Source organism: Zingiber officinale, chromosome 4A (assembly GCF_018446385.1).
Source record: "Zingiber officinale cultivar Zhangliang chromosome 4A, Zo_v1.1, whole genome shotgun sequence".
Lineage (NCBI taxonomy): Eukaryota > Viridiplantae > Streptophyta > Magnoliopsida > Zingiberales > Zingiberaceae > Zingiber > Zingiber officinale.
In genome coordinates, this window is record NC_055992.1 from 103,544,144 (window position 1) to 103,569,197 (window position 25,054).

General features: G+C 36.9%; 3 protein-coding genes and 1 non-coding gene across 8 annotated transcripts; 1 reads left to right on the forward strand and 3 right to left on the reverse strand.

Annotated features, from left to right (window-relative positions):
* Positions 1–9,238: 9,238 nt before the first annotated feature.
* LOC121970407 (ACT domain-containing protein ACR4-like) lies at positions 9,239–11,992 on the reverse strand. Its single transcript, XM_042521120.1, has 8 exons — positions 11,831–11,992; positions 11,372–11,444; positions 11,253–11,298; positions 11,038–11,152; positions 10,871–10,950; positions 10,192–10,785; positions 9,979–10,083; positions 9,239–9,785 (listed from the first exon to the last, which is right to left on the reverse strand). The coding sequence occupies exons 1-8, from the start codon at positions 11,832–11,834 to the stop codon at positions 9,447–9,449; spliced, it is 1,356 nt and encodes a 451-aa protein (XP_042377054.1). The 5' UTR covers positions 11,835–11,992; the 3' UTR covers positions 9,239–9,446.
* Positions 11,993–15,572: 3,580 nt separating this feature from the next.
* LOC121970409 (microtubule-associated protein 70-5-like) lies at positions 15,573–19,495 on the forward strand. Of its 4 annotated transcripts, none has more exons than XM_042521126.1 (11): positions 15,573–15,710; positions 16,708–16,793; positions 16,884–16,949; positions 17,042–17,212; positions 17,337–17,507; positions 17,586–17,741; positions 17,830–17,976; positions 18,161–18,232; positions 18,311–18,844; positions 18,924–19,054; positions 19,271–19,495. In XM_042521126.1, exons 1-10 carry the CDS (start codon positions 15,611–15,613, stop codon positions 19,047–19,049), a joined length of 1,629 nt encoding a protein of 542 aa, XP_042377060.1. In that variant the 5' UTR covers positions 15,573–15,610; the 3' UTR covers positions 19,050–19,054; positions 19,271–19,495. The 4 variants fall into 4 exon arrangements, with proteins under 4 accessions (XP_042377060.1, XP_042377061.1, XP_042377059.1 ...); XM_042521127.1 differs by having other exon boundaries at positions 17,337–17,441; XM_042521125.1 differs by having other exon boundaries at positions 17,337–17,741; positions 19,263–19,495.
* LOC121970408 (pentatricopeptide repeat-containing protein At4g16390, chloroplastic-like) lies at positions 15,704–23,704 on the reverse strand. 2 transcript variants are annotated; one of them, XM_042521122.1, is made up of 2 exons: positions 21,448–23,704; positions 15,704–16,318 (listed from the first exon to the last, which is right to left on the reverse strand). In XM_042521122.1, exon 1 carries the CDS (start codon positions 23,548–23,550, stop codon positions 21,457–21,459), a length of 2,094 nt encoding a protein of 697 aa, XP_042377056.1. In that variant the 5' UTR covers positions 23,551–23,704; the 3' UTR covers positions 15,704–16,318; positions 21,448–21,456. The 2 variants fall into 2 exon arrangements, with proteins under 2 accessions (XP_042377056.1, XP_042377055.1); XM_042521121.1 differs by lacking the exon at positions 15,704–16,318 and adding an exon at positions 20,246–20,881.
* Positions 23,705–23,935: 231 nt separating this feature from the next.
* On the reverse strand, positions 23,936–24,009 carry TRNAE-UUC. The gene has a single exon. It is a non-coding gene; the product is annotated as a tRNA-Glu (tRNA).
* Positions 24,010–25,054: the final 1,045 nt, after the last annotated feature.

Below are 25,054 nucleotides of genomic sequence, written 5' to 3' on the forward strand. Positions count from 1 at the left end.
AAAGAACCTTCGGAAATGAACCAAGCATATCTTTGGCATCTAAGGCTTGGTCATATTAACTTAAGTAGGATTCAGAGGCTTATAGCCGATGGACTTTTGAGTTCATTAGAGTTGGAAAATTTTCCAACTTGTGAATCTTGCTTAGAAGGTAAAATGACCAAGAGATCGTTCAAGGCCAAGGGGTATAGAGCCAAAGAAGTGTTAGAATTGGTTCATTCTGATTTGTGTGGTCCTATGTCTGTCCAGGCAAGAGGTGGTTTTGAATATTTTGTCTCTTTTATAGACGATTATTCAAGATACGGATATATTTACCTAATGCACCGCAAGTCCGAGTGCTTTGACAAGTTCAAAGAATACAAGGCTGATGTGGAGAAACGACTAGGTAAAAGTATCAAGACACTACGATCTGATCGTGGTGGCGAATACCTCTTAGGAGAATTTAGGAATTACTTATCAGAGGCCGAGATTCAATCCCAATTGTCTGCACCTGGAACACCCCAACAGAATGGTGTAGCAGAACGAAGGAACATGACTCTTATGGAGATGGTTAGATCGATGATGAATTATTCAGAATTACCAAATTCATTTTGGGGATATGCTCTGGAAACAACAGTATACGTTCTGAACTTAGTACCTTCTAAATCAGTTTCTTCTACTCCCATAGAATTGTGGAATGGGCGAAAACTCAGTCTAAGACATATTCGGATTTGGGGTAGTCCAGCACATGTGTTGAAACCAGATGCTGATAAGTTAGAATCCCATACAGAAGTTTGCGTGTTTGTAGGATATCCCAAAGGAACGAAAGGTGGTTTATTTTATAGTCCTAAAGACCATAAGGTCATTGATAGCACCAATGCCCAGTTTTTAGAAGAAGACTATATAATGGATCACAAGCCCAGTAGCAAAGTTGTTTTAGAAGAACTTAGAGAGGACACGTCTACTTCAGTACCAACAGTACAAGATGAAGTACTACAAGAGACTGCAACACGTGTCACACATGATACACAACCACGCATGCCTCGTCGTAGTGGGAGGGTTGTAAGGTAGCTGAAAGATTCATGTTTTGGGAGAGTCTTGGACTTGATCCTGTAAACATGAACCCGATCCACGAACATGAGAAAGCACTCCAAGATATAGATGCGAAGATCTTGGCAAAAGGCAATGAATTCTGAAATAGAGTTTATGTACTCTAATAAGGTCTGGGAGCTTGTAGAACCACCTGATGGTGTAAAAGCCGTTGGATGCAAGTGGATCTACAAAAGGAAAAGAGGGACAGACGGGAAGGTAGAAACCTTCAAAGCTAGGCTTGTTGCGAAAGGGTACATTCAGAAAGAGGGAATCGATTATGAGGAAACCTTTTCACCGATAGTCATGCTTAAGTCTATCCGGATACTCTTATCCATTGCTGCTCATATGGATTATGAGATTTGGCAAATGGATGTCAAGACAGCTTTCCTTAATGGAAGTCTTGAAGAGAACATCCATATGAAGCAACCAGAAGGGTTCATTGAAAAAGACAAAGAGCATCTAGTGTGCAAGCTCAATCGGTCCATTTATGGACTGAAGCAAGCTTCAAGGTCTTGAACATCCGGTTTAATGAAGTAATCCAGTCGTATGGATTTATTCAGTGTCCGGATGAGTCTTGTGTATACAAGAAGTGTAACGGAAACGTGGTGGTATTTCTTGTACTATACGTAGATGATATTTTGTTAATTGGCAACAATGTCAAGATATTATCAGACTTAAGGGCATGGTTGTCCAAACAATTTGATATGAAGGACTTAGGAGAGTTTGCACACATTCTTGGGATCAAAGTGATAAGGGATCGCAAGAAAAGAATGTTGTGTCTGTCCCAAGCTTCATATATAGATACAATCCTTGCTCGTTTTAGTATGCAAGATTCCAAGAAAGGTTTCTTACCTTTTAGGCATGGAATAACTCTATCTAAAGAGATGTCTCCGAAGACATCAAAGGAGATAGAAGACATGAAAGCAGTTCCTTATGCTTCGGATGTAGGAAGCCTTATGTATGCAATGCTATGTACGAGACCTGATATTTGTTTTGCCGTGGGCATGGTCAGCAGATATCAGAGTAACCCTGGACAAGGACATTGGACTGCGGTAAAGCATATATTAAAGTACCTGAGAAGGACTAGATATTATATGCTAATTTACCAAGCAGACGATTTGCTCCCTGTGGGTTACACGGATTCAGATTTCCAATCAGATAGGAGCAATAGTAAGTCTACATCAGGCTATGTGTTTACTTTAGGAGGTGGAGCCATTTCATGGAGGAGTGTTAAGCAGAAATGCGTATCGGACTCAACCATGGAAGCTGAGTATGTAGCAGCCTCTGAGGCAGCTAAAGAAGCAGTATGGCTCAGGAACTTTCTAATGGACTTAGATGTGATTCCTGGTTTGCCCAAAATTATCACAATTTATTGTGATAATAGCGGTGCAGTTGCAAACTCGAAGGAACCACGAGCTCATAAGGCAAGTAAACATATAGAGCGCAAGTACCACCTGATACGAGATATCGTGAAGCGAGGAGAAGTTGTCATCGCCAAGATTGCATCAGCGGATAACCTGGCAGATCCTTTCACTAAGGCCCTTCCGGCGAAAGCTTGACCATTGGAGTGAGGGAATGGAATGAGAAGATACAGGTTCAGTCATTAGTATAAGTGGGAGATTGTTGGAGTGTATACTGAAAGCCTAAGCTTTGTAAACATTCATTATGAATAAAGAATCACATTTGGTCAAATTGTCTACATTTAGTTGTAGTTGTTCAATTAATTTATATTGTAGATAACATAGTATGTGGTGTCACATGCAGAAGATAATGTTATCAGTACCTTATAAATTATAAACAGTAGCTCACGACCAAAATGGAAAGGAACAAACCATTAGAAGGTCGTAGTGTAATTAGGTATTAGTTTATCTTGACTATATAATTACACTAGTACACTCAGAGTGTATTGAGTAGGACCATTTGAGGTCGTTTCTTTTATACTGACTGTATAAAGGAACAAAGACCTCAGTTATTATGGAAGTGTGTGCTCTTAATCCTAATATAATAACAAGCACATATATTTGATATTTATTTCTTTAATTTATCAATGGGTGAGATTTAGTTTGATGAATCAATAAACCCGATAAGTTGGGAAATGATATCACTTATAGTGTGTGTTGTTGATTATAGAAGGAAACTGTGTCCTAGAGATACTAGGTTGATAATGTCCTCAAGAGGAGCTCATAAGGATTGTCATGTTAAACCCTGCAAGTGGACTTAGTCCGACATGATGATAAGGTTGAGTGGTACTACTCTTGGACTAAGATATTAATTAAATGAGTTGTCAGTAACTTACTTAATTAGTGGACATTCGATATCTTAAACACGGGGATACTAACATACTTATAATAAGAAGGAGCCCAAAAATGTAATTTGGGATTGGTGCGGTAGTTCAATAATAGTTCTCTAGTGGAATGAATTATTATTGATAAAATTAAGTTATGTGTTCGGGGCGAACACGGGATGCTTAATTTTATCGAGAGACCAAAACCAATTCCTCCTCTCGGTCCCTATCGTAGCCTCTTATTTATAGAGTACTATACCCACCTATACCCACCTTCTATACCCACCAATAGGGGTCTGCCAAGCTAGCTTGGGAACCAAGCTAGGGCTGGCCTAGGTATAAATTGGGGTGGTCGGCCCTAGCTTGAACCCAAGCTAGTGGGGGCCGGCCAAATTAAATTAAAAAGAATTTTAATTTTAATTTTTATTATGTGGAAGAAATAATTTATTAAAGAGAATTACAATTAAAATATCTCTCTTGTAAAATATCTATAAAAGATTAAAGAAAGAGATTAGATCTCTTTCCTTATTTGTAGATTGGTGAGATATTTTATTTTCTCTTTAAAATTATCCACATGTTGATAAAATTAAAATTATAGAAATTTCTTTTTATCAATCATGAAGAGATTTTTAAAGAGAAATTTTAATTTTTAAAATTTCCGGAAACAAATTAGGAAGTTTTAATTGTTGATTAAAACTTGTCTAATTTATCTCTTTTAATGTGGCCGACCATTAGAGATTAATTGGGGGAATTTTATTTTATTTTTCTCAATTAAATCATGTCAAGGGAATTAAGGAAATTTTATTGTAATTAAATTTCCTAATTTGCCTAGGCCAAGGAATATAAAAGAAGGGGTGAGGGTGCCTTCATGAGACACAACCTCTATTATTTCTCTCTCTCTTTTATTCCTTGGAGTGGCCGGCCATCCTCTTCCTCTCTCCCTCTTTGTGGTGGCCGAAACTCTCAAAGGCTTCGAGCTCTTGTGGCGGCCGGATACTACTTGGAGAAGAAAAAGAAGAAGAAGGAGAGAAAGCTAGCATCTCTTGGAGCTTGGTTGGTGTTTTGTTCTTCATCCTTGGTTAAGCTTTTTGTGGCCGAACCTAGCTAGGAGGAGAAGAAGGTGGTTGGTGGTTTCTCATCTCGGAAGATCGTTGCCCACACAACGTCCGAGGTTAGAAGAGGAATACGGTAGAAGATCAAGAGGTCTTTCTAAAAGGTATAACTAGTAATTTTTCTTTCCGCATCATACTAGTTATTTTTGGAAATAATACCAAATACAAGAGGCTTACGATTCTAGAATTTCGAATATGTTTTTCGATGTTGTGTTCTTTTATTGTTTTTCTTTTCCTTGTTATTTGATTGTTCTTTTCGGTTAACCTAAAGTTATTTTAGGAAATTAAATATTAGCTTTCTATAAAAGGTTTTGTCTAGTCGGTGGTGGTTGCTCCCATATCCAAGAAGGTCATGTGCCTCGCCACGTCAGTACTGGGAACCGATTATGGAAATTAATATTTAATGGAATTAATAACTTAAGGTGATTTGGGTCGAACGTGTTAAGTTCCGCAGGAGATCCAAATCAAAACCTAAAAGAACAAATAGATTAAGTTTTGGATCAAACGTGTTAAGTTCCGCAGTCGATCCAAAATTTAATTTAAAAGAACACATGGTAGCTAGGAAAAGGTTCAGACCTTTGTACAAAATTTTTGTACAGTGGAACCTCTAGGCTTTCCGAGTAGCAACCAACACGGCCAAGACCCAAGGATTGAGCCAAGATTAGTGGTCGACCCTGCTTGGAGTCCAAGCTAAGTGTGGCCGGCCACATATAATATAAAAGAGATTTTATTTAAATTTTTTCTTATGTGGATAACATGGTTTTAAAAGAGAGTTTCAAATTTAAATCTTTCCTTTTATAGCTTTCTACAAAAGATTTGAAATTTTTCCTTATTTGTAGATTGAAAGGTGGATTTTAATTTTAAGAAAACTTTCCCTTTTTTAACCATGTTCATGATTTAAAAAAGAGTTTAAAAATTAAATATTTTCTTTTATAAGTTTCTACAAAATATTAAGAAAAGTATAAATATCTTTCTTTATTTGTAGATTGAAACTATATTTTAATTTTAGAGATAACTTTCCTTTTTGGAAATCATCCACATGTTTAAAAGAAAGATTTTAATTTATAAAATTTCTTTTTATAATCCACCTTAAAGGGAAAAATTATTAGAGAAATTTTTATTAAAAATTTCCGGAAACAAATTAGGAAGTTTTAATTCTTATGAATAAAAACTTTCCTTGATGGAGAATTCTTTGTGGCCGACCACTTTAATAAGAGAAAAGAAAATTGATTTTATCAATTAATTATTTCTTTTTCATGGCAAAGAAAATAAGAAAGTTTTATTAAACTTTCCTTATTTGCCAAGGTCAAGGATTATAAAAGAGAGGGTATAGGTGCCTTCAAAGGAACGACTCTATTCTATTTTTCTTCCTCTCTTTTCCTCCTTGGTGGTGGTCGGCCCTATTGTTTTTCCTTCTTCCTTTTATTTCTTCTTCATTGGTCGGACCTTATAATCTCATGGAGCTTGAAGGTGCCGGATTCTAGCTTGGAGAAGGAGAGAAAGGAAACATCCCTTGGAGCTTGATGGTGGTGGTCGAACCACATCTATTCTTGGAGTACTTGTGGTGGCCGAATCTTGCAAGGAGAAGAAGGAGCTTTGGTGATTCTCATCTCGGTAGATCGTTGCCCACACAACGTCCGGGATAAGAAGAGGAATACGGTAGAAGATCAAGAGGTTATTTACTTACAAAGAAAGGTATAACTAATAATTGTTTTCCGCATCATACTAGTTTTCTTTGTATAGTTATTTTTGGAAATACCAAACACAAGAGGCATTAGATTCTAGATTTTCAGATTAGATATTCGAAGTTGTGTTTCTTTTCTTTTATTTTTCGAATTTGTGATTCGATTGTTCTTTTTTGTTAAACCTAGAGTTATATAAGGAAATTAAATATTAGCTTTCCTTAAAAGGCTTTGTCTATGCGGTGGTGGATGCTCCCATACCCAAGAAGGTCATGTGCCTCGTCATGCAGTCATGGAAGCCAATTTTGAAAATTAATATTTAATTAAATGTATAACATAGGTTGATTTGGATCAATAGTGTTAAGTTCCGCTTGCGATCCAAGTCTAAACCATTCAGAACAGATAAGTTAAATTTGGAATCAATAATATTAAGTTCCGTTTGCAATTCCTAATTTAACTTCTAAAGAAGACAATAGATTGTTTAGGAAAGGTTCGACACTTGTACAAAATTTTTATACAGTGGAACCGGTACGATCTTCCTAGGATCAACCAACAAAAGGTTCTAATATAAAAGGAAAACACCAAGGCATTCAGAAAAGATTATTTGATATAAATCTGAGAGCCTTTTACATGTCATGTGGTAGTCATTGTCTTAATTTGGTGATTTGTGATATAGCAAAATCTTGTGTTAAAGAAAAATCTTTTTTTGGAGCATGTCAATGCATGTATACAGGGTTCTCCAATTCTACAAAACGTTGGAGTATTTTACTTGATTATTTGGATAATTTGACACTTAAGTCATTGTGCACCACAAGGTGGGAAAGTCATATCGAAAGTGTCAAATCCATTAAATCACAAGTTGGGCAAATCAGAGAAGCTTTACTTAAGATAGTTGATTTAACTAATGATGCAAGATTATCAAGGGATGCTAGATTGTTAGCAACACATGAACTTAGCAGCTTTGAATTTTTGTTAAGCTTGGTAATTTGGTATGATATTCTCTACAACATAAACTCTGTCAGTAAATCCTTACAATCTGAAACGATGCAAATTGATGTTGCAGTGAAACAATTGAAAGGGCTTGTTTCTTTTTTTGAGAATTATAGGGAAAAGGATTTGCATCAGCCATAAATTCTGCTAAAGAAATTACTTCCAATATAGGAGTTGATCCTGTATTTCCTGAGCGACGACAAACTTCTAGAAAAAGATAATTTGATGAGATTGCTAATACTGAAAGAGAACCACAAAAAGCTGAAGAATGCTTTAGGACTGATTATTTTCTTGTTGTGGTAGATCTTGCTCTTATGGAGTTGAGGAGTAGGTTTAAACAATTGAATACTTTTGAAGAGATGTTTGGATTCTTGTTCGATGGAGAACAGTTAATGGCATTGGATGAAGATGATTTGAGAAAATGTTGTGAGATGATTTGAGAAAATGTTGTGTGAATCTTGAATCTGCTCTAAAAAAGGATGATCTGTCTGATATTGATGCATATGATCTACTTTTGGAATTACAAATGTTGCAAGAGATGTTACCTCTGGAAGCATATGACACAAATAAATCTTGGACGACCATTAAAATTTTAGAGTTTGCATTGAAAATGGATATTTTTCCTATGGTCGTGGTTGCTTATCAAATTTTACTGACTATTCCTGTGACTGTAGCATTAGCTGAAAGGAGTTTTTCAAAGTTAAAATTTTTGAAATCTTATTTGAGAACTACAATGAGTCGAGAGAGATTGAATGGCTTAACGATCCTTTGCATGAAAAGGACATATTGGAGGATATCTCAAATGACGATATAATTGATGACTTTGCTTCAAAAAATACAAGAAGAGTACATTTTAAATAATATTAATTGTTGAATAAGTTATTTCGAGAAATCATGTAAAATGTTCTCTAAAATATAATTTCTTTAATTACATATTTTTATTTACTTTGATTATGATATATAATTAATTGTTTTAATATATATTTGATTTTTTAAGTTCATGCAAGAGGGAAGGCCCAAATGGTCAAATCTATAGTTTTGCCCCGAGCGTAGTTTTTCTCAGGACCGCCCCTGGATAGATTATTGATTTTCTTGACCACGAGGCACTGAGGAAATACCTCAGCATCACATTCCATTTACACAAATTCTTCAGTTTTATCTAACTCAGCTTCAACTTAAGAGTATGTGGTGAAAAAGGACTTACTGACACTGCTTGCATCAGATGATTCCCTTCATTCCCTTTCCCTCTAGACCTGTTATTTTTCATGGAGATTCCTGAAAAAGTCTGTTGGTAAAAAAACTACTAAGCCTTCAATAATAGGTGTCAGTTGGTATGCATCATCATCTCATGTGAATGAAGACTGACTCAGAGGACATCAGGCATGTGAAGCCTGAGTACTTGATTCACCTTGTTATCTAGAAGAAAAGTGAGTGATTGCAGAGGAGACAAGGAGACGTAGGACCCAATGGGACCTCTGTTCTTCAGTTGCTTAGCTGAGTGTTTGAGATAAAAGAGTAGTTATATGCGATAGAGTTCATGTCATTATGGGACACACCTAGGAAAAGAACAAGACACACGATAATGTGCTCAGCTGGGCTGAATCAAGATCAAAAGCCATCACCTTCTCCTCTTTTGATTGGCTCCAGCTTGGTTGGCTTGCATATTGTTTACAGCGTCACACCCCACGCCACCAATTATTCTTTGTGATGTGAGTAGTCATTGGACTCCACTTGTCTTCCAATAGCTCGTGGTGTGGTCAAGATCTAGCTCTGGATTTTGAGAAGCAATTCCTGGATGTTGCATTATCCATGGCGAGATTGCATGTGGGGAACTGGGGTTTGAGTCAGAAACAGTTTCTTTGATTGTGATTATCAAGGAAATTTGGATATCAATGGAAAGTAGGAAGAAAGAACAAGATGAATGCATCTAGACAGACTCGAATGTAACTTGGAGAGACTAAGATTAATAAACTCACGTACCTCGCTGCAACAAACTTGTCAAATTTCACAGTTAACAAGCTGATCCAATGCGAGACACATTGTATAAGGCTTGCATATTGTAGTTTACAATGTGAGACACAATTTGATCCATACGAAGAGAATTCAGAAATGAACTTTGGTTATGCATTGATATTAACATTCGTATGTACATGATATGGATCGGCAAGCTGATCCAAGCACCCAGCTGTAACATTTTTACAACGAGTGCTTCATTTTGTTCCCTTTGTATTCCTTATACCAAAGTGGGCATATTTTGCTCGATGAAGCAACGGCGAACAATTATGTACACAAGTGGACGAACAAACAAACCTAAGTGTAAGACCTAATTAATCCAAGATTATAAAGTGATTTTGACCTGAATAAGCCACCAAAGAGCAATCGGGTAGAAGACTCTTGTGGAGATTTAAGTTCATCAGAATTGCCTTTCACTTGTAGCACTGTTTGCCCTATCTCGGATCGTATGTCATCCAAGGTCTTTGGGTCAACTGAATTACCAGCAACATCGCGGACGTAAAATGTGTTGATAGCTTTACCATCTCTTGTAGACACTTCAGCTCTTGTGACTGTTAGGCCATGCTCACGGAATATTCTCGTGACATCAGATAACAGACCCATTCGATCGCTTGTAGACAACTCCAACTTAAGACCCTGGAAGTATCAAATAGAAGAAGGAAAATGAGCAAGGAGGAAGACTAAAAGTATCATGAAAATGTCACTAGGTGATATAGGATGTCATATGCTGAAACATGGGCCAGCAACATAGATGCGTGTAATTCTAAACACAACTATAATCAAATGGTATGTGAAACTTAAACTGCATATTAGAGTAAATCAGTTGCACCTCAGACACTCTCCTCTCTATGGCTGCTTCAAGGCACTGAACAACTCGCTGACGCTCAGCTTCTGAGTTAACCACGGAACCATCTATATGTCTAATGCAGTACTCCTTCATAATGGTAGGAACATATAGCAATTAGTATCACACTGTTTCATCAAAGTCTTTTTTGTGTGTGTGTGAGTACTAAACACAAAGTAAAGCCTTAACAGAAGATACCTGATAAGCTTTTGGGCCCTCTGCGTCAACGCTTCCATGGAAAACCACATACTGCATATCTGTCAAAGTGCAAACTGTATCGAAAAGAAGCTTTGGCCTATCCTTACATTGCACTGTGACAACAGAGCAATCCTTGTCAAACCAGTTAACGACAGTAACCTTTGGTCGGCAATGCTCATTCTCATTGTCCTCATCTGACTTCTCATAATCCCTATCATCAAACATCATTTGATGCAGCCTCCTCTCTTTGTGGGTGATACCCATTGAAACCGCAGTCTTGGCTCTCCTATGGCTGTTGTTTCCATTTAGAACATTGCAAAGGAGCTGTTTGATTTTAGAGAGCCTTTGGGGGTCAGTAATAGCAGAACCTGTCTCCTCATCGGTCACCTGCATTACTGCTGCAGCTCTAGCGTTGTGCGTCCACACCTCAGCACTCACCACATTGCATTTTAGATCAGTGAGAACTGAACTAACTTCAGAGAGCAGGCCAGGGCGATCTGCCCCAGTTAGCTCAATTGACGTGTGATCAGAGGACGAAGGCATGAAATCTACAGATCTACTTCGTGATGGTTCAAAAGAACCTTCCCCTATCGACTACAATAACAAGGAATTAGACCATGTCAGCTGCTGGGCACATACCACAATAAGAGAGAACATGAAGATGGAGCAAAAAGTATACTTTTCTGATGCAGTCCTTTATATTTTCCAGTTGTTTTTGAGTCTCAATTTTTTTACCATCTGTATCTGTCACTTTAAAAACTGCAACAGTCCAAGAAGAACAAATCCAATTAGCATAAATCACAAAAGAATCAGGAAGCTAGAGGAGCTGTTAAACCAATGAAATACCATCCATGAACCACCCTCCATCAGATGAGATATAAGCTTTCTTGATAATGAGATTAAGGTCTATAAGGACCTGAACAACTTCCAAAAGGATTCCATATTTATTTGCACTATCGACCTATGCCAATTGCAAAGAACAAAACCAAGATATCATAAATCACAAACACCAAGGTTCATTCAAGGAGAAACCAGCAGGGTATCAGAAGATCATAGATTACCTTAATAACCGTAGCATTTGGGCAAGAATTATTATCGATAACAACCCTAACAAGAGAAAGAAAGGATCAGAAAATTCCAGATTCAAAAGCGACAACTAGATGTAAGAGAATTTACATACCGTGGAGGGTTCATTCTTCGGATGAATTTCTCATATTCATCGTCACTGTCCCAGGAAGAACTCGAATCTCCATCTACATAAGAAGTTACAATTTCGAGAAATTAGTAGCCTAATCCGCGCGTAAATCTGCACGGCCAGTTCAAAAGCTCCTTCTTTTCCATCAAGGAAGCACGCATTCGACGCAAAATCGCAACAAAACAGCAATATACTAAGGGAAAAAGCGAACAAACAAGCGGAAAAACAAAACCCGCAGGAAACTCAAACAAAATAGGAATCCAGACAGAAAATTTTCAGGGGAAAGGGAGAAAAAAAATCCTGCAGCGCGAGCAACTCGAATCCAACCAGAACTGGCTGGAAGTCAAGCCATAACAAAGGGATCGGTCGAGGCCACGAAGGGAAACCAAATTCCCAACAAGAAACGAGAAACAACGATCCAACGAGGGCAGAGCGAACGCATACCCATCTGCGCAGTGTTTGGTCGGAACTCGGAAGCGTCGCTCGCCTCTCCCGTCCGCCCTCTCGCTCTCTCGCTCTCTATTGAGTTGCGCTGCGCAGGGAGAAAAACGCGATCTTTGGCGATCAGCCGTCGGACGCCACGGTGAAGGAAGCGGCGCAGGTTAAAAAAGCGCTCTTTCGGCGTACGAATACGTACGATTAATGTATGCGGAATAAATTGATGTACCTGACTCATTCAATTTTATTAAAGGCTACGTATAATAACGGTAGAAGCCGTCGTTATTCCAGAGCTGCGTTTATAAAAGAGAATAATATATTTACAGGAGAATTTTATTTCGTCTTCAAATATCTATTCGTGTTTAAATGACTTTTAAAATATTTTAAAATCATGAAAATACACGATGTGAATTATACACATAACTAAGAGTATTTTTATAAAATCTCTTTTCAATATTTTTTCTAAAATATATCGAGGTTTGTGTTAAATAATAGCACGTTTTCATTTAGAATCAAACTCGTAGCTTGAACACTTCAAACGGCTGACACATCACGCAACTAAATATGGCAACAATCAAAACTTGCTTTTAATTATTTATTTAATTTTTCTTAACTTTGTTAATATTTTAAGAACTTTTTTACGAAATTAATATTGAAGATGATATCGTGTTGCCGACCACTACTACTGCAATTGAGAACTTGGGATGTGAATGGCGCATTCGAGCTGTCTTCTTCTATATTTGACCATTTATATTATTAGTAGTCATCTATAATTTATTTTCTTTATTATCTAAAAATAAATTAATAATGAAGATACTAAAAGTAAATGAATCTATCTTTTACCATATATAAAAACTTGGGATGTGAAGTCTAATAATATTGTTTATTTAATTGTGAAGCCTAATAATGTTGTTTATTTAATTTGTTTTCTTTGATTTTTTTCCCTTTTTTATAACAATGTGTATTTCCATTTTTCAAATAAGTGAATTGTCTTTTATTTTCTTTCTTATTCATCATCACATCCTCTTTTTGTACCATGATCATCTCTACAACTAAGACAAAGAAAGAGAATAATTAGAGAGTAAGTTAAAAAATAAAATAATTTGGTGCACAAAATTCTTATTAATAAAAAAAAATTAATAATATCAGTTAACCTTATTGATTATTCCGGAGGTGACCAATTTAATCTCATGAAAATTTATTATCAGTCATCAGGATAAATCAAAAAACGCACTCGACGATCAAATAAAAAACTTAACCTCCTTTAATTACACCTTTCAAATCATATTAATTTTATTGTAGGTGGTTTTTTCTTATATTTATGAGAGATTATTTACGTGACTCATGATTAAGTTTGACATTGCAAAAGATATTAAATTTTTGTTTTAAAAAATAAATAAATTAGACTATGCTTTACAAAATCTGACATATTTATCGAGTTGATTTTCTTTGGAAAGTCAAATTATTAAATTAACCAAGAACAAATGAAAATTGGGCTTGGGTTTGGGCTTTCGAGCCACAAAGCCCATATGCTACCAAAAAATAATTATGAATAATTCAGTTTTTTTAATAATGAATTATTAGAATGACTGAATCAGGTCAACCAAGTCAACAATCCAAATAATTCAAACTAATTAGACGAAAACTAGTCAAGCCAAATATATAGGAAAATCTAGGGTGGTCATGCGAACTAGGCGAATTAAATTTTTTTTTTCATTGTTGACACCAACAATCTCATCTATCTAATTCATGTTGATTAGTTCAATCCTATAACAATTTTTACCATTAAAATAAATTAAAAAGTTATAAAAACAAATAATCCATTAACTTAGTATTCTTAAATCAAGTACTCATTAAGATAAATTCATTTATTAATTTACTAAAACTAAAACTTAATACTTAGATATGCTTGAAAAACCGAAAAGACACTCTACCATTATACTATTGTCACAAAAAAAAAAAAAAAAAAAAAATTAGCCCACGAAACTGGGACTGATCCTTAAATACATTATTTCATAAAAGGGCATTTTATTGTTGCGAAGATTATCTATTTATTAGTTACAATATTTTTCCAGTCAAATATAATAATCCAAATAAACTACATTTCAGTAAAGATTTGCAAATATAATTCTCTATTGTTCTCTTCGTCAATATTGTTTTGAAGAACTCTCCATCTTACTTTATTTTACACACGAATCATAATCATTTTACACGAGTTGGAACTTGGAAATGGACCAAAATCTATTGAATCAACGCCAACCCACAGGAGCTACTTTATTTTACACATGAATCATAATCATAATAACTACATTTCAGTAAAGATTTGCAAAAGTACAGAATAAAGGCTGCCATTTCTTTTACCGTAGAAGAAAAACAAATAAACACAAATAATTATAGAACAATCCAAGTCCAATAGGATTATCTATTTCATATTTGATCTTAATTCATAAAACAAAAATTAATAAAGCATCCACTTTGTGTCATCTTCTCACCAACCTTGTAATCCACACACTTCCATAGTTGCTCCTGGTCCAAATCAAAGGGCCACAGGTCATTTTGACTAAGGGATCACATGTTGTAAGCTTTCCTTTCAGATGTCTCATTTTGACCTGTTCAAGAACACAATCAAAGAGTGTAATTGTGAATCCAAAGAAGCAATGATAATAATAAACAAAAGGACATTTCACATGAATCCCATGATCCATTAATTAAGTTTTTTTCTGAACCGCGTGTTCACCTACTACACAGATTATGATATATATATATATATATATATATATATAAAAGAACCACTGAATTATTGGATAATCTTCATATCACAATCTAGTTTTAGTTGGAAAAAGTGTGGCTCTCAAATGCAATGTGGATTCAAGGAGCAGAAGACAGTAATGTTGCTTTGGATAGTGATCAAGCATTTATCCTCCTTTAAGAAGAACAAAAGAATAAAATCAATGGGAAAAAAACACAAAGGGAAAATAATTCTTCAAAGCTAAGAACTGAGCCTTTTTTTCTGTATCAAAAAAATCTTTTTAAAGTCACTTCAACCTTAATCGTACCCGGGTTTATTTGCTCTGCTACGTGCGAACAGGGGAACATGGCTTGTTGGCTACTGACTTTGATTGAACAAACCACCCTGATAAAACATGCTTAGTGGTTCAATGAATCCGCAACTGGCAAGAAAAGAAACAGTGCCGACTACATAATTCTGCTGAAACTTCTTTTTCTGCCTTTCCTTGCAACATTCACACATTTATAATTTGATTAACAAGAAAAAGAATATAACAAGTATGATGCAAATCGAGCACACTCTATGTATTGGTGTGTCCACTTAATTCTCTTACAAGAGATCGATACTTGGTTTTTCCTTTGTTTTTAACGCAAACTCTGATTAATATCTATCAGCAACAAAAGTATACCCATACAAAACCGTTGTCTTGGAAGACTGTATCATCTTGTGGGGCATGTTGTCAAATCCACACGCTAAAAGCTATTTTTTAGTGATAAAAGAAAATAACAAATGGTGATGGAGGAGATGTACCTACAAAATGATAGTTATCAATCAGGCTGAGTTGTTGCCGTTTTCAGCTGCTCATTCTCTGGATGTGTCAATTCTGTCCATTGTCTCTCTTCTTCTTTACGGTGGATTTCCTCCTGGAGAATGGCTGTCTCTCAAGATAACCTCCATCATAAATTGCCTCGAATCCTCCAGTTTTTGGCACGGCGGTCTTCTCTGGAAGTAAAAGAAGGGGATAAAGATCTGTTTGAAGAAGTGAAGTGTGCTGTACAATGGGCAGCTTGGGTGATGCAGCAGGAGCCAAGGAACTCTTTGCGAGTCTTTCTGACCCTGTAATAATTGAGCTCAACAGGCTACAAAATAGTATTTTGGGTACGTTTGTCCTTCAAACTTTTTTCCTTCACGAATTACTCTTCTACTTCTAGATCTTAGCCAAGTTGCTCAAACATGATTTCCTGCTCAAAAGGTCCAGTTCTCATTGAAGAATATGGGCATTCTGAAATACAAATTACACAGCTCATTTTTCTAAGTCCATTTTGGATTTCTTGAACTCGGAAAATTGCCTTGCTGCGGAAAGAGTTTAGTTCATACTCATAGAAAGTGCCAAATTTCCTAAGCTTAAGAATGAATATAAAGATCAAACTAGTGGGGTCTGAGTTTGACAGGATAAATTCTAAATATCGATTTCCAATGATGACACAGAGAAAGCTTTTATTAGAGATAAAATGACAGTCCCCACATATTCGCATACTACCTTCAACATAAATATATGATTCATAAAAGTTTAGATTCTAGGTTACTTGCTAGAATCCTCAGCAAGCCGCTTCAACCTACAACAAATGATGCCAACTTTTATTCTTTCTGGATGAAATCCAATGTAATTTTTGATAATCATAATTGCCTTCTTAATAACAGAGTTTTTGAAGTAAAATTCAGACTGGCTCAGAATTTTACTCATTTGTCACAATAGTTGGGCTTACCTGTATGAAAGAAAAGTATCTGCATGAGTTCCCGTCCACTTGTTTCTCATCCGAATGATTCAGTTTCAATAACATCAAAGCAGTACAAAGGATAAAAGGAAGTGGATTGACTACCAATCATTTTCTTTCCAACAGTTCTAGTTAGCATCAATTTCATGGATCCCATTACTAACCAAGTCTCCGTTATGCTATTGTCGGAACAGGGGGTCCTACTTCTGGGCTATTTTTGTCCTTTTCTTATTGTAAACAACAGAAATTACTTTAGTTTCTGCAAGATCATTTGGCATTATCTGAAAGTTGGGTCCTACAATAACATCAATGAAGCAATTGAGTTTGATTGCATAAATTCATTTGAACCGACTTGACTAAATTCTGAGCTTAACCTGCAGAGAAGGAAAGGGAGTTGGGACTTGCTAAAAATGAAATAAAAGCCTTGAAGGGAACTGAAATCTTGAAGGATAAGGCCATTATGGAGGCAAGTAGAGAATAAGAAAACAAGACAATTGATAACCACAACCAACCTTTTTTGAGTTTGTACTAACCTTTTCTATTTCATGTTCTCTAGTTAAGCAACCAACTGAAGAAAATGGATGAAAAACTAGGGATCACTGAGAAACAGCTTGAACAGAAGGTTTCCTCAATCATTACATTTTACATACAAAAATCTTGAAGAGTGATTAGTGTCTTGGCTGGCTGACAAACCCATCATCTGTTACATTGCAGAATCTTGACATCAAAAAACTAACCAACGAGACAAAAGAGGCGTTGGCAGCACAAATTTCTGCAGAAGCAATTTTAAGAAGGGTATATGCGAATCAAAAGGATGAGGAACTCACCCCTATCGAGGTTCTCATAGCACCACTTGAGTCAGACATCAAACAATACAGAAATGAGGTACCATTCTTTAACACACTGCATTCGGGAGGAATGACTAAATTGTAGGTTTTTCAATATTCTGAACATTATAATTCCAGAAGCATGACCCGATTATGGATTTTTACATACTAATCACATGCAGATTGTAATGCTTCAAGAGGATATAAAAGCATTGGAAAGATTGACAAAGTCTAAAGAGGCAGCACTAGTGGAAGCGGAAAGTCTTCTGCATAATGCACTTGAACAAGTAAGGAATGTAGAAGTCATGAAAAACAAAAATCTCGAATTGAAAAGGCAAATAGAGATCTGCCAGGCATATTTCCTATCTTTAAATTATTACTTTTGCAAATTAACCAAGCATCAAACCGGGCTCAATGATATTTTTCTGCAGGAAGAAAACAAAATTCTGGAGAAAACTTACAGAAAGAAAGTTGTTGAAGTGGAAAAACTTATGAAAACAATTCATGAGCTTGAGGAAAATATTCTAGCTGGTGGTGCAAGTGCCAATGCGATAAGGGACTATCAGCGCAAGATCTCTGAGATAAATGTAGGTTTAAGTACATTAAGTATTGCAATTTGGCATTCTGTAGTTCTCCACTGGAGGCTAAATTTTTAGAGGATCAATAAATGTATAGGAGGAGAAAAGGATGGTTGAGAGAGAACTGGCAAGAGTTAAAGTTTCGGCAGGTAGGATAGCTACAGCAGCAGCAAATGAGTGGAAGGATGATGGAGACAAAGTCATACCTGTCAAGCAGTGGTTGGAAGAGAGGAGAATTTTGCAGGTTTGCTAATTTCTATGGCAATTATCTTATATTCTTAATAAGTTCTATTCAGAAACTATCTATGAACACTTTCCTGTCCAATTGCAACAACATAGTTCCTAACATGTGTGCGCTTCCATTGCTAACACAAAATTTTGGTAATAATATGATTTCCCCTGATAGCTCTTAGCATGCACAATTGTAGGGGGAGATACAGAGGTTAAAGGATAAGTTAACTTTAGCAGGAAGAACATTAAAGGCAGAGACTCAACTTAAGGTAAAAAACTTATCAATCAGTTCTAGTCTAAATTGACAATAATCAGTATTTTATAAGTTCCAACCTACCATATCACAGGAGAAACTAAGCTTGAGGCTGAAGACGTTGGAACAGTGCATGAAGCATTCAAGTCTTCCAGAAAAGACAAGAGACCTTTGTGAGAGGAAGAAGTGTGAATTGGCATCGCCCAAGGACCTCAAAAAGGTTTCTCATGCACCCAACAATGACACTGTATTGCAGAAGCCTAACTTAAATTCTGGAGATGTTGATAATGCCCGAGGAATGGTGAGCTTAAACTCAAATGTTGTGAAAAAAAATTCACTAGCTTTGAGAAGCAGGTCATTCAATGACACTGGGAAGGAAAATGCAGAAACAAATGTCAGGTCCAATAGGTATGCAGATGATGTTATGATGGGAAGAAACCAGGTCAACCATGAGGTTAATGAAAAAAAATGTGGAGACAGCAAGTCACAAAATGAGAACCAAGAAAATGGCTACGAAGATATGGTGTCTGGGTTTCTTTATGACAAACTGCAAAAAAAAGTTATAAACTTGAAAGAATCTCACAAGGACAAGGATAATGTATTGATCATGAAAGATGAGGAAATCAAGGTTTATATAGAACAGTTCATTCTACTTGGTTTAATGCATAAGTGTTCTTGCTTAATGAAAATAATTTCTTTTATTTCAGTTTCTCCTAAGGAAGGTTGATGTGCTAACGAAGGCTGTAGAAGTGGAATCCAAGAAGAAAAGGAGAAATGCACGAGAAAAGGAAATGATCAAGTTAGAGAACAACAAGCATAATATTGACATCTGAATCAGGTAGGTAAAACTTGATTTCGGAGGGTGTGTAGCTCACTTTTTCCATCTTTTACATTCACTTAAGCACACTGATATAAATTTAGATCTAAATGGTAATGTTTCTCTCTATTTTCTCATAAGTACATGCCAAAGTTGAGATCATCAATAAACTAAGGTTGTGAATGTGTGTTATTTAATCTTGCTTCACTACTAAAAACATGATGGTTAGTTCTGCAGGTTTCCAAAGTGATTTGAAGCATCATATGAATTCAGAGCTTAGAATTTGAACATGACATCTAATAGCGTGTTGTATCTGGTGATTCTAATGTACAATTTCAACATCATAATAGAGAAGATTGTCCCTTCCCTTCTCTATTTTTAATCTTTTTATTGTGTATAACATACAGTTGAGTTCCGAGCATGTTGAATTTTGTATTTGAAGTAAAGTAATAGAAAGGAAAATTGGTGAATCGTCTTCATAGACGGTAGGGCCAGTCATATGTATCTTTTGCTGGAACAATGAAATAAAGATGAAATTAATACTAGCCTAAAACAAGTTAATAAGTTAAACTTGAATTGATTGATAACAACTTTAATTTGGAAAGAAATTTTGGCAGAAAATTACTTGTAATACTGCACTTGAAAAGAGTGCTAAGTTTAAACTACACTGTTCATCAATAAGCCTAAATGCATCCAACTATTGCGAAATGAACAAAGATCACTACTCATGCTTTGATGGAATTGATCAGATTTAGACAAACATGTAAAAATGGATAAAAAAGGAGACTAGCTCTGCTTTTGCAGTTATCTATTGTGAAAAAAAAAATCTGTATCGGCTATGTTGCAGAATTTAGTTATCCCATTAGTTACATGCTCCAACATAGCCGATACTGTTCTAGTCTTCTCATATGGGTAGGAAATATTTTAACAGACTGCTTTAGAGGAGGAAAATTCTAAAGCAATAAGCACTTCATGGGCACATAATTATCATTGAACATTACTAATAAAAAATTGCGTGAAGCACTTACAAAAGGCATACTGAGCGTATGAATATAGGATGCCAAACATTTGAAGCAAGAAAATAGAAAACAATTATTGTTGGCTTGTGTGAGCTAGAATATTAAAATAGAAGTGAAAACAGATCAGATCATGAGCAGTATAAGGAAATAATTTATCCAAGTCGTGACGGAGATAGCATTTGAGCTCGTAGTGGATGCATGCCAATCATTTGATAATTAATATGCCTGGGAAAATAACACCCATCAAATCTATAATTACCATACAATATAACATAAGTAGGGGCGCTTTCAGCTATGGAACACTTACAGAAATCACATGAGGGATGTTTAAGTAAAGATCCTGAATCAAATTTCAGAAACAGACCACCAGATTATAAGTTAAGATATATGAGCTAGTAGAAAAAATTGATAAAGTTGCAAAAGAATAGACAAAGCAAGGGTGCTTTAGAGTTGAAGATGGGATATCCACAAACATAAAATGGAGATGCATGAAGCAAGGTTGAGTCATCTGTTGGAAGATCCGCACTACACCTCTGTCAATTTTGCAGTGATCTCCATTCTCACCTTCTTTTAGTTGTCAACAAGATCTTTATTTGAAGAATCATTATGTGTCATTTGGCAAAGAACATATCATTCTGCTGGGAATAGCATACAGAACAGGTCAACAATCCTCAACAGTGAGGTTTCCTCGACCTCATGTACAACCAATTACAATCTTTTGTTTCCCCAATTTAAAATGCATTGTTCTCTTCTCCATCTCTGCAAGGTGAGGTGAGGGTGCAAGGCTTCTTCCAAAGATCTTCGTCACTTAATAGGATGTCAAACAGGCCTACCAATATATAAGCGGAAAGTTATGGTTCACATTGGCCATGATTGGTGTGCATATATCTATAAATATATGTATATATGCAAAGCATGACATAATGACTACACACTATGGACCCAAGGCATAGGCCAGAGAAAGGCAGCACCAGTTGTAGGCAGAATAGTTTTTTTTAAAAAAAAAAATAATTGTTTACATTTTAAGCATTTTACATATGAAGTTTTCAATGATGTTTGATGATTAAATTAGATATATTACAATTTAACAGTTATATTTAAAAGTTTTAAAAATATATATACGAGAAATACAATTATGCAAAGTCAAGGCACAGTCCTTTGAATGATCTACATGTGGGTCTCTCAAAACAATATAATGAGTATCTCAAGTTCATCAAAGTGTGTAACTGCTACTCGAAAGTTAAGGACAACAGAATCAAGCAAAAGAATTCATTGAAACAGGAAGTATTTATTAGCAATTTTGCATGCATTAGAAATCAGCACTAACATCTCATTGACTACAAAATCAAGGAAAAACAATAACAGAAATATCATTTCGAGTATTCATTTATCTACCCGTGTATCCTAAGCAGCAACTTTGTAAGATGAGTTTCTTGACTCCAACCATGATTCAGCCGCAAGTTGTGTGGTTAGAAACCATCCAGCCTTGTCTGGTGCTTCATGAAATGGTGCACAGATTTCTCTCAAGTGAGACTGGAAAACAGATGCTAACCCTTTTTCTGAATATTTATGTTTTCCATGCCCTGTGAAGATACCAAGTAATGGAGGCAAGTTTTCTCCATTCTGTAAGGATTTGGCTAGATCATTCATCCAAACATGTAATGCAGTTAGAGCAGCTCCATGTGAGAGACCCTTCACATATAAGGACCACTGTGTAGCAGATCGAGATTGAAGATCTGTATATATCTCAAGTTGAATTGCCAGGTCGAGAAGCACACACGCTCTTTCCAAATGGTTGAGGTTTACACAGAGATCTATCAAACAATTACTATAAGCTCTTTTTACTTCACTACTCACGTTATGGAAGAGTAGTACAGCTTCTTGTCTAACTGTATCATTGTCACAAGCCTCGTCAACCAGCAAATTTACTAAAGAACCCAGCTGAGTATTTCCTCTTTCAATACAACCAATAATCTTCCCAAGTTCTTCTGTTGCCGTCTGAGCTACCACATTCAGGAGACAGCCACATAACCTATCATCAGGTTTGATCCCCCAACCTAGAAGTTTGTCAAATGCTTTAACAATGCTATCAGTTCTTCCAGCTTTGCCATAGCACTGGATTAGAGATGTAAGCACAAAAATATTTGGCTGATACCCAGCTTCTGACATTTCATTCAACATGCTTTCAGCCTCAGAAACTTTTCCACTGCACGAGTATGCAGTTATCATAGCCGAGTAACTCCAACTATCTGGTTTGCAGGCATTTGATAGCTCCTTCATTTCATTAAAAATTTTCACTGCTTCATCAACTGAACCAACATCAGCGCACATTGACAAAAGCATGTTGTACAAGATAATATCAAGCTCCATTTCCTTCCTCATCTGCCTATACACGTCAAGCGCATCTTCAGCATATCTAGCTTTAGCATATGCTCGCAGAAGAGCTGAGTATGTTGCTCTGTTAGGAGCCAACCCCTTGCTACACATTTCACGGTAAATAGTCTTGACTTGCCATGGTCTTCTGGCCCTGCCCATGGCATCCAACAACGTATTGTAAATAACCAAATTAGGCTTAGCACCAAGGGCCTTCATCTCTTCGTACACATTCAGCGCCCCATCAAAATTACCTGAAATGCCATATACCCTAATCACAGTCGCAAAAGTCACAGGATCAAGCCGCCACTTTTCTGCACGAGCACGGTCGTACAATTCAAGAGCCATCTCCACATTATTCAACCGACCATAAGCATCAATCATGGCCGAGTAGGTGATATCATCTGGGTGGCATCCAAACTCGGGCATTTTCTCAAACCACTCGACTGCTTTTTCGGGCTTGTTGCAGAACCTGGCACAGCTTATCATAGTTGTGAATGTCACGTTATCCGGCTTAATTCCTTTTTCCAGCATCTCCCCCCAGAGGCCCTCCGCGCCCACCAAGTCCTTGGACTTTCTAAGAACCTTAAGCGTGACGTTGTAGAGAACTACCTCCCTGTCGATCTTGCGCTGGAACCAACGAAGAGCAAGAACGGCATTATGGGAGTTGGACATGCTGTTAAGGACGATGACGGCGTCCTGCACGGTTGCTGCGCTGCCGAAGGAGGCAAGGACGGCGGAGATGGAAGGATCGGTAGGGTCGGAGGAGTCTAGGGAGGCAGCGAGGAGGGCAAGGCGGGCGTAGCGGGAATCGGAGGAGCGCTGGCGGAGGCGGGAGGCGCGAGGGCTGTTGGGGTTGACCCAGATGGAGTTCTTGAAGGGCGATGGATGCGAAGATGGAGGAGAAGGAGGAGAGGAGATATGGTGGTCTTCTAGGGAGACGCTGAGTGGCTTGTGGAGATGCCGATGGAGATGAAGGAAGTGGGGAAAGGAAAGGGGGTGGGACGGAATGAAGCTTTTCCTTTTACTCCTGCATGAGGTCGAGGAAGCGAGAGGTAGAGGGAAGGAAGAGGAGGAGTGGAGTTGGGCAAAGGAAGGAGCTGCTGGAGAGAAGCAGAAAGTCATCACCTTGCTCGATTCTTCGCCGCTGTCGTCGCCGCCTCCTCCTCAGAAGCCGACGGTGATGAGGGTTTGGTTTTGGGGACGATGACTGATGAGTTCGCTTCGCTGCCTTATCAGATTATTTGCATCGATTGCGTCCACTTCTTCAAGGGATTTACGTCCCGATTGAGTTCCGAAAAGGAAACAAGTTTTATCGCAAGGACTATTTTGTAAAAAAAACGGTTTTTCGGGTAAAACCATAAGGACTTGTAACAGGATAGAATTTAAACTAAACTTTTAAAGTTCTCTGACAAAACAATTTTATTATTACAAGAATTATGTGTTTCGATTCGAGAACAAATCTGGTAAGCAAGAGTTTGGACTTTTATAGCAAAATGAAGAAAAACAATTCCATTGCCGGGATTTGAACCCGGGTCGCCTGGGTGAAAGCCAGGTATCCTAACCGGACTAGACGACAATGGAATGGTGCTCTGATTTCAAATTTAAATTATTTAAACTTTAAATATAATGTGATGTAATGTTTAAAATTCATGTAATATGGAAATTAGATGGAATTTCCAAATTAAATAAATTAATGTGACTTTAAATTTTGCTTATAGTTCAACTTTTATCTTGAGGTTGTGGCTTCACTCTTAAGGGTCTATCTATGCTCTTGACTAAGGTTTGTTACTATATTGCATGAACCCATGATTTTGCTCTTATATAATTGGTGCTGTGGTATACTCATTTGGAGTTTGAACTTTTATCCTGAAGGGTGTTACTCTTCTTGTATAGTTGATGTTGAGCACATTCACTTATAACTATATTATTGATGTGGGGTTAAGTAAGGGGTTGCACGTGGTAGATTCTTGACTCAATCAATATAGATTCAACATGATCCTTGATCCAATCAACATAGATTCCGAGTCACATAGGATCTCGATTGCACCCGAGTTGAGTCGGAGTGGGTTACGATGATCTCGGATTAGGTCAATTACAATAACTTTTCCAAGTTCAACAAAGATTCGATCGAGTTAGTTCAAGTTTTGGTCCACCAATTTAGTAAAGTTGGTTCAAGTATGGCAAAGCAAGGATGCATCAGTTGCGGAAAGGACATTGGATCAAAAGGCTTGTCAGTTATCTTTGTCGGTAATAAGGGGCATTGTCGGGAAGGGTGTGTTGATTACTAATACGATGTGTTGTGAGTGGACCCAGAGGTAATATGAAATTGATGGTTAAGATGATGTAACAGTTAAAGTAAATGTGAGATGTCGGTCAAAGTAAGGGTGCATGTATCCGGATGAACCACCTTTCAGAAGTGAGGCTCCCAGTACGAATCCAGACGAACTTTAACCCAACCGGGGCCATGGGGCATAGTTCTTTATATCTTATGGACAAGTCTCTCAGTATACGGTCAATCGGTCTCACATCCATTCGAACTTAAGGGACTTAGCTCCTCATTCTTATGATACAAATTTCAATATACAGTCGATCGACCTAAAGTTTCAATCCGACTTAAGGGTCTAGT